Source organism: Cebus imitator, unplaced genomic scaffold (assembly GCF_001604975.1).
Source record: "Cebus imitator isolate Cc_AM_T3 unplaced genomic scaffold, Cebus_imitator-1.0 Scaffold172, whole genome shotgun sequence".
Lineage (NCBI taxonomy): Eukaryota > Metazoa > Chordata > Mammalia > Primates > Cebidae > Cebus > Cebus imitator.
The window spans coordinates 2,485,568-2,498,232 of record NW_016107487.1 but is presented as its reverse complement, the minus strand read 5'-3'; the positions used below and the strand labels follow the sequence as shown (position 1 = coordinate 2,498,232).

Sequence of the window (12,665 nt, the reverse complement as noted above, 5' to 3'; positions counted from 1 at the left end):
AATTTTTTGTAGTTTTTAGTAGAGGCGGGGTTTCACCATGTTGACCAGGATGGTCTCGATCTCTTGACCTCGTGATCCACCTGCCTCGGCCTCCCAAAGTGCTGGGATTACAAGCGTGAGCCACCGCGCCCGGCTACCACAGGTGATTTTTAAAAGTCCCTGAGATGGCAGGCTGAACTCCCACATTTTTTTCTGCCTTACTACTTGGGAAAGCCTCCTGGATTTCTCCACCCACTGATGCTCTTCTCCTTGTTTGTAGGCCTCAATCCTTAGTGTATATTAATATATATGATGTCAGGTTCACAAGCATGTATTTTATGCTATTAGCTAGACGGTAAGTTCTTTAAGCATAAAGACCTTTTTCTTTACTCTGCATCTTACCCAAGACCCTAACACTAGAGCTAGATACACAATGAATGTTTAACAAATACTTGGTTCATCAATTAACTGATTAGATTCTAACTTCTAGTGTGAATGGCAGCAATAGGCCATAGATTATCATCATTGTCAGAAATTTCACCTAAGAATGGGACTGTGTGCAGATCAGATCACTTGTTCTAACATGACCTGAACTGGCCTGTTGGTATAATAGATAACATTTAAGAAAAGCTGGTCCCTACAAGTTCTGTTTTTCTAGTTTGCTTTGTCAATGCATTTCATAAGAGGTGAATTCCTCATTCCTTTTGCTCAAAAACATATTTAGAAAATGGTTTTAAAGAGATCTGGCACCAGAAATGAAGTTGGCCAGGCCCCTATCTAGGAACTAACTGATAAAAATTGGTGACAGATGACAAAGTATCTTTTTATGCCAAAACTATTTGCAAAAAAACACACAAAATACAAAACATAATTCTATGCTACATGTTAAACCTCAGCTATCGCTGGGTAGAATACAGAAATTCAGAGAGCCATGAGCCAGCCCTCCAAATAAAGTGCTAGGCACAGTAACCAGGAGGAGAGTAAGCAGCTGTCCCAACAATGTAATTTCACCAGCATTAGGAAACAACCTTCCAATCTCTGCTTCTAGATCCTCCCTATACAAGGCCTAAAATGCCACCATCATAATTTTACTGCTTTATTTCAAGATGTATGTACCTGAAATATACAAATACCCCATGGAAGATAACACTGGGGGCATTTACATGTTTTGCAAGTTTGGCCTATAAGCAAATAAGAAAACTGAGCAGCACTGAACACCTGTGCTTCAACAATCTGGTCTTAAGCCTGACCTGGGATCAGTCACACTAGTGAAACAAGGGGCCAGGGTTTCCATAGACAGATGGGGTAGCAGATCCCTTTTTTCGCCCAACAATTGTTAGCAGATTAGGATAGTTGGGTAGTGAGGGAAGGGTAGGGGCATGCCCCTTTCCTATAATCCCCTTCTCTAAACCTCATGGAATTTAGTAGTAACCACAAACCAGGTAGTTTTGGACATGTAGGCTGGCCAGGGGAAGAAGTTCTATGTTAACAGCACTGGCAACGCCCTATTCTCAGGTGTTTCTACTTGTAATGAGCAAAGCTTGGAGACTGCTATACTCTCTCTCCAGGCAACTCTCTTCAAAGAAGATCCTTTGGGAAATTTGGACAATAAAGACTTATCTATTATAACCACTCTTTAGAAAAGCATCTCTAACTTTTCAAAAACTCAGATATTTCTTTGCTTGTCAGAAAACAAATGTGGCTTAAGCCAACATCTGGAATAGAGAAAAATACAGCAACCACAAAGAAAGATAATTAAATTAATAAAGAATGCTTTTCAGACATAACATCTCATGGGCCAAAAATATGTTTTCAGAACTATCCAGAACACAGCTATAGAAGTTACTTAGAGGCTAATTTTAGTAGATTAATTCCTGGTGGGCGCCATTTAAGAGTAAACCACTGTGACTTTTTGGGCCATGCCAAGAATTGCACCCCAACTTCTTTTCTTTGAGAGACCAAGGGAGCCATAAACAAAAATGTACAAACATTGTCACAGGATTAGAGGCAGGTTGATCACTTCATTCACTGCACGTTTAGAATCCATAGCTGAAGTGTTCACCTATTCTGAAATAAGGCATCCCAAACAGACACCTTGATGATATCCAGCCCAACCTCAGGTGCACTGCAGAAATACGCTCAACATGTGATCAGTTTCCTTGAAAACTTGAAAACACTTTCACTGATGGGCAAGCTCAGTATTACAGAAATATGTTCACTTCCTTGATAGAGAGTACTAATTTTCATAAAATTCTTCTTTATAAGAGCTGAAATGTATCTTCCATTTTTCCTTTGGGGCAAAAAAGAGAAGTTACGCGTCTTCTGCCATATGGCAGCCTCTCAAGTATATAAAGATCATGATCATGTTGCCACTAAGTCTTCTCCAGTCTAACTCTTTCCAGATGTTTGGTTTCCTCCTCATCTTGGTCACTTGCCCTCAATAGATATTAGTTTTATCAGTGACCTTCCTAAAATGGGGAGCCCAGAACAGGATAATAAGTAAATAACATTAGGCTAACCAACAGAGTTCAGGGGGACTAGCCTCCACTCTCTGGAAGCAGCAACAGTGTCACACTGCATTTTCTTGGTTCACCCAGCTATCTCATTCACCAAGATATTTTTTCTCCCACAAAAACTGCTGTGAAGCCAGATAGCCCTCATTTTGTATGTATATAATTTTGATTTTCTTTAAAAAATCAGAATGGTGCATATCTCTATTAAATGTTATCTTGATAGTCTCAGCCCATCAATCCAGTCTTTCAAGGCTTTTTTGGAGTCTCGCTCTGTCACCCAGGCTGGAGTGCAATGGCTCGATCACAGCTCACTTGAGCCACCTTGACCTCCTGGGCTCAAGCAATCTTCCTACCACAGCCTCCCAAGTAGCTGGGACTACAGGCGCAAATCACTGTATCTGGCTAATTTTTAAATTTTTTATAGAGACATGTTCTCCCTAAGTTGCTCAGGCTGGTCAAGGCTACTTTGAATCTTACTTTTAAATGATGAACTGCATCAGACATACAAAACAATGACAACAAAAAGAATCTAGAGAGTAAGATGACGTTCAAGCATTTGCCCTACACCCAGTTTAAGAACACATCACAAATAAAATTGACGTTCTTAGTATATGGCTCCTCAATTTCTTCCCTTTCCTCCCCATTCCAAGGTAATGGTCTTGTGCCTGAATTTATGTTTGTCAGTCTTACGCTTGAAGGTTATTTTGAAATTTAATTCGCTCACAAATTTGATAAGCATGCAATCTAGCTTGTCTTCATTTTTTTAAAGGTTACTTTTAGCTACTAACAGCATAATCATAAAGTATCATGTTATAAAGTTGCAGAAGATCCTTTCCCTACCTCCTCAAAAGAGTTTTTACTTGGACCTTCCAGCATTTGAAGCTATGTCACCAGTGTCAGTCTTTTTGACTTCAAATACCTACCAAATAAGTAGCTTTATTTTCAAAAAGCTGTATGGTATGGCAGTGGTGTTTATCAAATATGTTACCAATATTTGAAGTTTGATATCATTTCTTTTTATTATGATTATGCTTTAAGTTCTGGGATATATGTGCACAATTTGTCTTCATTTAAGTACATAATTTAAACATTGAATAAAGCTACATCGTTAGCATCTACTGGCCTAGTAATCCCATAAAAATAATGAGGTGACTCGGGCATGACCTGTTCATAGGGAATCCTTACTAGTTCTCAGCAAATACAGTGCAAAGAACTCCCAAGTGATATATTTAATAATTCAGTAAAAAACAATCAATATCAACACGATTGTCTGGTCACTAATAAAATATGGCTTTACTCCTCTCTTCTGAAAATCCTTCTGCAGGCTCCTGGCATGACATTCCCACCCCACCTTTCCCAAGAATTACTGACATGGTTGTGGGCTCACTTGCCCTCAAGGCTGTCATGCATCTGGGTGCAGGGATGTGTCCTCCCTCATAGGACACTGCTCTTTTTCTGTACTGCCTCACCTACATCTGATTTCAGGGTTTTCCTTCTGGCTTACGGGCAGAGGACAAAGCATGGGTTGAAAAAGTTTATTGTCTTTCTATCACCATTATGCTATCTACCAACCCCTTTCTCCTCTAGAATTTTTCTTCACAAGCAAACCAAGGAGCTTTATCTTCTATTTTGTAAGCAGAATGATCCCCATTACATAGATCTATGGCCTGAAACACACAGAGGCTGCTCTCCTACATGGCTCTTCCATTCATGCTACGTTAACCTGGGAGGCTTTCCCCAACATGTTTTGGCTTGTTTGTAATTCCATGACTTTGAACAGAAAAATGGCACCTTCCCCTACTTCTATTCTTATCAATCCAGGGTCCTCTCATTTGGCTCTAAAACCTGCAACAGGGTGGCTGCAAGGTGGGACTCTATAAGTGGCTCACTAGAAGGCAGTCAGAAGAGACAAGTTCACAGTGTAGGAAAGTGGCCAGAGAGAACCTAGGTAACATCCGGTTCAATACCTTAATATGACAGAAAAGGAAACAGAGGGTCACAGAGGTGAAGTTACAATGAAAGCAAATGTCACAGCAGAGCTCATATTCAAACTCAAGACTCCTCAAAGTCCAGGTAAAACACAGAATCCAGTTAAGCCTCTTTTCTATAAAAACAGTAACTGGGGGAATACAAAATGTGGCTCCAACATTGTAGGACAAGAGGTCCCTTGACTACTTCACAGAGACACAGACTGATCCAACACAAAAAGTCTCACTTCCAAATTAGTTTCATTTTTCTCTCAATCTAACTCTGTGCCCAAACCAGGGTGAAGCAGAGAAAGGTAACAAAAAATAAACAAATGAAAGCACCCCACAGCTGCTTCTGCATGGAAGGAAAGTAAGATTTATTTTGCAAAAATAAACACTGAGCATTAAAGAATGGCATAAAATGGTGAATGGGGAGATGAAGAGATTAACAAATGCTACAGACATTGGAAGGGAGAGGTGATTAGGAGCTGAGGTAGAGAGAAAGTGATGAGGGCATTACTTACTTCTCAGCAGTATTTTAACTACTGTCTGCCTCATTTATCTCTCTATAAAGCAAATCTTGTTCTCTATTTATCTACAAGGATTCTGGGAAGACAGAGCAGATGGAAACATAACGTGAAGCCTTGAAAGAGAGTTTCCAGTGTTAAAATCACAAATGAAAGTAGAAGCCAACCCTTGTCTACTGCAAAAACCCCAATTCTATGCCATGGAAAATAAGGTCTTTCAACTTCATAATCTCAGTAAGGAGCAAAGCGATAATCCCTCAATTTTTGTAACTTTCAAGAAAAAGAAAAGGAGTCAATGTCATTTCCCAATATCATAGGCTTAAAAGGACCACCAAATTCTTAAGCTTTTGTACCCTAACTCCCTCTTTAAGACTGGTAAAATCAAAAGATTCCATGAAATATTTTAAAAATACACAAAACATGTATTTTCTAATGCTGTGATTACTGGCTAGAGTTCCATATTTCAACTAAAAAACTTTCCATTGCATAGGTTCTTCTGAATGATTTCTACTGCCACATGTTTAGTTAAGATTGTATTGCTATTTGTATTTCAATATCTGGCAAAGTGCTGGGCATGGTGGCTAATACCTGCTACTAAGTCTAGCACTTTGGGAGGCTGAGGTGGACAGATCGCTCAAGGCCAGGAGTTCCAAGCTAGCCAGGTCAATATGGTAAAACCTGTCTCTACTAAAAATACAAAAATTATTTAGGTTGGTGCAAAAGTAATTGTGGTTTCTGCCATTAACTGGGCACAGTGGCGTACACCTGTGGTCCCAGCTATTCAGGAGGCTGAGGCATGGGAATCACTTGAACCTGGGAGACGGAGGTTGCAGTGAGCTGAGATGATCCACTCCAGCCTGGGCAACGGAGTAAGGCTCCATCTTAAAAAAAAAAAAAAAAAAAGTCAGAGAAAAGAAAAGCAACCCAGGCACAAGTGTGCACCTGCAGTCCCAGCTACTTGGGAGGCTAAAGCAGGGGATCACTGGAGGTCAGGAATTTCAGGTCCAACTGGGCAACATAGTGGGACCCCATCTCTTTAAAAAAGCAAGGAAGGAAAGGAGGAGGGAAAAGGAAAGGAGAGGATATTTCACTGAAAACTTGTCTAAAGAGAACAATGACTAAATGGATTGGGGAAATAAATGTACTGAAAGTCATATGCAGTGAAAATAAACAACAACAACAAAAAAAAGGTGGTGGGGGGGGCGGAAGGGGGCTGCGGGTAGGAGAGAACCTTTAAAAAGTGCTTCAAAAGGACAGTGAAGGGATTTCTCCTGCAGGTATTAACCAGATCTCAGTTATCTGCAGTAGAAGGTACTTTCTGTCTTAACTGAAACTTGCATACATACAAGTAACCACACTGGTGTAGAGGGGGCAAAAAGCCTTGTCTAAGTGTCACAGTTAGTGATTCGGCAACAGAGCTTAGACAGAATCAGGTCTCTGAGTCCTGGGCCTTTGCTCAGGACTCTATGGTCCAAGGTTTGGGGCTTATATGGTTAGAGCTCTTTGATTGGAACTTGAAACTTGCTTGTGAAAGAGAACTTAGAGATATATGCCCAGAGACTTTTTGGCATCTGAAAAGACTTTCTAGTCTCTAGAAAGCCCAGAGAAGCAGGCCCTGGTGAGTTATATTCAGAGAGTCACTCAAGATTCTTTTTAAAGCATGAATCACTCTGCGTTGAGGTACCTGAACAGAAGAATGAATTAATAGTCTAAAATTGAAGGCGTCACACTCACATGGTAAAGGGCTGTGTATCTGGATCCCGCACAACATCAGAACATAAAATACACTGGATTTTAAAAAGTTGTATACAACATGCTGGGATTGACATTATCATTTCTGTCCCAAGAGGATGCAACAATCGTAATGGTATATATGCATAATTTTGGAAAATCCAAACCAGTGACTTCTAAGACTTAAATCAATGAAGAAAATCAACAGAGAAATAAGCTTAGATATACTCTTGAACACGGGATAAACAACTAAAACTACAAATAATACTTACAAATACCTTACAGAGAGGAAGGAAATAGCAGGTAAGTAGACATAAATCAAAGGCAAACAAAAAGCTGTCACTGGCTCTTTTCATCTTCTTCTCATTATGCAATTCACTCTTAACAGTCAGAGCCACTTTTGCACTACTCCCACAAACTGAAATTTTTTTCTTTAGCCAAATTCATAGTATCTATGAGCCTGATTAGAACTCTTCCAAGTATATAAATTGCCCTTAAAAATGGAGCAAAAATCAAACACTGCCGATCCACTGTGCAAACATACATCCATCTTTTTAGCTATTATCCCAAGTCAAAACAGCCCACTCTTTATCACTATCAGAACCACAAGCCCTGGAATGATAGGTTTTATGATCAACCTTTCACGTTCTTCATGAATAATTTTCTCAGAGGTCATGTAAATCAAATGCATACAGTTTTATCACATTCGCTATTCTTAAAAAATCTGTTTATAGTTTACCTCCCCAGTGAACATTTTGGGGTAGCATGGGTTGGTTGTCCCTGTGGTTGGTTGGTGAAACCCCAAACTAACTAAATTGAGGGCCTTCCACTTTACCACAGAAGGTGGTCAAGAAAATAGAGCCAGGGTTCGTCTGTATCTGGCCACAAATCAATCCTATAACCCTAGGCAATTGTCACCATGAGTCACACATGGTTGACCATTCCAATGAGCTACTTTTCCTACAGAAAAGCAAAATAAGGAACAGATCCCATCATTGATAGAGACAATTACTTCTATATCCAGAAGACAGCCTTTTCCTCAGATGCACCAACTGTGGATATAGGCTCTTCATCTCTCTCAGTTTCGTAAATTTCAGACCCTATAGGCCCATTCAGTGTAGCTAAGTTACTGGCTACTCAAAAGGCAACCAAAATAAACGGTTATTTTGGTATAACAGAAAGAGTACATCTAACACTCTTGACAAGCCCTGCACTCTTGTGTTCAAATTCTAGCTCTGCAACTGCCTCACTGTCTGAACCTCAATTTCCTGAACGGGCAAATGAGGATGATAACACCTCTTCTCAAAGAGTCACTGTAAGCAAAATGCCCAGTTCACTGCCTGGCAAAAAGGGCTCAACAAAGATTGATCTACTTCCTACTGACTTCTCTGCTCAGAACACTTTCTTTCTCGTTTTCTGCATTCCTGGGTCAAAATCTACTTCTTAATAAACTCTTTAAATTGTCTAACCAAATATAGTATGACCCTACTACTGTCTAGCTTATTAAAATTTGTGTGTGTGTGTGTGTGTGTGTGTGTGTGTGTGTGTGTGTCTGTCTGTGTGTGTGTGTGATGGCATTAAATTTCATATTCTAAGTTTGTGATCTACAGACCAGCAGCACTGGCATTACCTGGAAGACCATCTGAAAGTCAGGCTCTCAGGACTCACCCCAGGTCTAATGAATCAGAATTTATATGATCACCAAGTGATATGTTTACATCTTGAGGTTTAAGAACACTGTTCTACAACACAGATGGACACTCAATAAGTCAGAGCCTACTGATTCTGTACTTAAGGGATCATTGTGGCACTCTGCTATTGATGGTTTCTACATGAATTTTTACTTCACAGAGCATCTTACTTACTGGAAGAAAGCAACTACTAACCGCAGCGTTTTCACTGGAAGAAGAGACTGATTGCAAACTTCTTACTTTGTATTTTTAGAGGTTAATAAATGATGCCCTGAGTACGGTGGCTTCAAAGCAATTTTTAAATCCTCTATATTAGTGGAATATTTGTTTTATATAATAGATACTTTGAATATAATGAGTAATATCAGAATTCTGATTATATGTAAACGAAGCAACATTTTGGAAAGGTACTTTCCATGTAGTAATTTCTTATTACTAGGATGCAATGAACAACAGATTGAGTAGTAAAAAGCTTCCACAAATTCCACAATTTTGAGGTACCTGAACTGAAGAAGTTAGTTCTTAAGACAGATGACAGGTTCTAAAGCAAATCTCTGTTTCTAATGTAAATGGCAATTCTGTGCACATGCCTTTCCTGCTTGCATCAACTTTCTGAAAACATTTCTTAGTTCTTTCCAGTTATTCATCAAAGAACAATTTTTAAGGCCCCTGAAAGTAAAATTTACCACCCAAATTCCTAAAATTAATCACCAAATGCTTGATGAAGGAGACTGGTAAGTTTGTATATCAGGAAACAAAAACCAGTCTGCATGAGTCATCTCTGTGATCAAAGATAACACAGCCACAGCCAGGGCTTGGGCAAACAAATAGTTCCAGCAAGTACATGCCAGAATCTCATGTTTAATGGTTTCTCACATTAAAATGCATAAGTCAGCTCTGCAAAACAAGGAAGTGGAACCCAGGACAACACATAAATAAGAAACGCTCTCTTGAGTTTGGATTCTTATCCATCTGCTCTAAATCCACTTCAATTTTTGGTAGAAGAGAAAAATGAAGGTACTGTTTTGTCAAGAGGTAAGCAGAAAGGTAAGAGCTAACTAATACAACAGGCTTCTGAAATGTTTCATAAGAAAATTTTAATACTTTTTGGAGGCCTACAAATTTAGGCCTTTGATCCAAAATGAATAAAGTAATCAGAAGATGGCAAATGCCTGAAAAGATGTAACACAACAAGTGGTAATAGGCTCCAAAAGAAGAGAAGCCTGTTATCCTTTTATTCCATCAATACTCTACATTCATGACTTTTTTCAGGTACTACAAGCTTGAAAGAGAAGGTGAGTGGGAATTCATGCCACACGACATTGCCATTTACATGCCACCCATTGCACCTCCTGGCAGACTCCTTTGGAGTGAAGAGTCAGACATCCTGATGTCCTCTTGAACCCGTGGACAGAAGATACATACCAGAACCGAGCCTGTCCTGTGCTGGCCAGGCTCAACACAGAAATAATGCAAACACGGGGCTATGTTTCTCAAAAGGAGTATCTGCTACCAACAACATACACCCACCTGCATTGAAGCAGACAGGACTCAAGGAAAACATTACTTACACAGGTTCTAATGAGATCCTGTACCCATGATATAAGCACCTTCCTCTGAAATGCTGGGGACAACAGCAAGAAGACCCAGGCCTCTGTCTTCACAAGACCCCTCTGAAAGTTGTATGTGTGTGTGTGTGTGTGTGTGTGTGTGTGTGTGTGTGTGTAAAAGTTACATATATAAAATAGTTACATATGTTATATATACATATATAAAAAATAGTTTCTGAAATAAGAACAAGATAAAATATTCCCGTAAATCTTCCACACCCACCCCCACCATTTCCACACAGCATGACATTACCTCATAATGAAGGGAACAAAAGGTCCCATGCTGAGAGCAGAAGAAGTGCCATCCATCGGGGAAGGGTAGAGTCTCTCCAACACCAAAAGTAAGAGAAACATGCTTGGATGACGATTTGGTTCTCTGGTGTCACTGAGAAAACAATTATTACACATAAAGGATTTCACATTCAGGTAGTGAAGAAATCCTCCTTCAAACATTTTTCTTATTAAATGATTATGTATATGGCCAGGTGTGGTGGCTCACACCAGTAATCCCAGTACTTTGAGAGGCTGAAGCGGGTGGATCACATGAGGTCAGGAGTTCAAGATCAGCCTGGTCAATATGGTAAAACCTCACCTCTACTAATACAAAAAATAAGCCAGGTGTAGTGGTGCACACCTGTTAATTCCAACTACTCGGGAGGATGAGGTAGGAGAATTACTTGAACCCAGGAGGTAGAGGTTGCAGTGAGCCAAGATTGGGCCATTACACTCCAGCCTGGGTAAAAAAGTGAGACTCCATTTCAAAAAAAAAAAGTAGGAAGAGATGGTGAAATAGAGAGGTGGAAAGGCTGGGAGTATTATCTTCCTTCCCGTACAAGGGGAGTAATGGAAATAAAAAAAAAAAAAAAAAAAAAAGTTGAATCCTAAAGTAAGCAATAAAAGGTAAAACAAAAAAACATGCATAATATCCAACAACACAGATGAAACAGAAGCAAAAAAACATGCATAATATCCAACAACACAGATGAAACAGAATAATAAAAATCCTCAATCCATACCATGGAAGGCAGACAAAGATGAAAATAACAAATGGGTCAAATAGAAAACAAACAGCAAAATAGTAGATCTAAACTCAATCACATCAATAACGTCATTAAATATAAATAAACAGCCTAATTAAAAGGCAGAGATTGTCAAATTGGATTTTTAAAAGATCTAATTATACATACAGAAACTCATTTTAATAACCAAAACATACATATATTTAAAAAGAAATGGCAAAAAGAGAAACTATGCAGATACCAATCAAAAGAAAACTGGGGTGGTTATACTAAGCATAAGAAAAAGTTAACTTCAAAATGGGGAATATTACACATTAATTAAAAGAGGATTATCACACATTAATCAAGAAAAATAATTTAATCAGGAAAAATAACAATTCTAAATTTATGTCTTTAATAATAGAGCTTTAAACTATGTGAAGCAAAGACAAAGAGGGAATATAGACAAACCTCTAATTATGGTTGAAGATATCAACACTCCTCTACTGGTAATTTTTAAAACAAGTAACAGAACATCAATAAGAAGATACGTGACTTGAATAACAGTTTCAAGCAACTTGAGCAAACTTCTGACACCTACAGAACTCTAAATCTAACAACAGCAGAATACATATTTTTTATAGTGCAAACATTCACCAAGATATTCAGGATCATAAGATAAATCTCAACAAACATGAAAGGATTTAGAATATATAAAACATGTTTCAGATCACAATGGAGTTACCAGAAATCAAAAAGATAAAGATGCCTTTAAAAATTCCCAAATATTTCTAAATAACTCATGGGCCAAAAAAGAAATTATAAGAATTATAATTTGGCCAGGCACGGTGGCTCATGCCTGTAATCCCAGCACTTTGGGAGGCTAAGGTGAGTGAATCCTTTGAGACCAATTGTTCAAGACCAGCCTGGCCAACATAGTAAAACCCCATCTCTACTAAAAATTCAAAAAAATTAGCCGGGTGTGGTGGCAGGCACTTGTAATCCCAGCTACTGGGAGGCTGAGGCAGGAGAATCGCTTGAACCTAGGAGGTGGAGGTTGAAGTGAGCCAGGATCCCACAATTGCACTCCATCCTGGGTGACTGAGCAAGACTCTGTCTCAAAGAAAAAAAAAGAATTGTAATTTGAAAATACTTTGTTGACTTTGTTGTAAATTAAAATGAAAACACAACATATAAAAACGTACAAGATGCAGTAAAATCAGTGCTTAGAAGAAAAAATTATAATATTAATTGCATTAATTTAAAAAGAAAAATAAGCTTGCATTGTAGGAAACTAGAACATTAACATGAAATTAAACCCAAAGTAAGTAGAACGAAATAATAAAGAATAAAAAAGTTAATTATTTGAAAAAGTCAATTAGATTGATAAACACAAAAAAAAAAAATAAAGAAGATACAAATTGACAATAACAAGAAAATGAAGACTCAATGTACCAGAATCTTTGGGACACATTTAAAGCAGTGTGTAGAGGGAAATTTATAGCACTAAATGCCCAACAGACAAAGCAGGAAAGATCTAAAATCAACATTCTAACGCTACAATTAAAAGAACTAGAGGAGCAAGAACAAACAAATTAAAAGCTAGCAGAAGACAAGAAATAATTAAGATCAGAGCAGAATTGAGGGAG

General features: G+C 38.5%; 1 protein-coding gene across 3 annotated transcripts in view; it reads right to left on the bottom strand.

The window, feature by feature from the left end:
- Positions 1-12,665, bottom strand: part of THADA (THADA armadillo repeat containing) — a 365,800-nt gene that overhangs the window by 193,764 nt on the left and 159,371 nt on the right. For all 3 annotated transcript variants that reach the window (XM_017544862.2, XM_017544859.2, XM_017544860.2), the window contains exon 29: positions 10,272-10,403. In XM_017544862.2, coding sequence (XP_017400351.1) covers positions 10,272-10,403 — 132 coding nt within the window. The remainder of the gene's footprint in view (positions 1-10,271; positions 10,404-12,665) is intronic.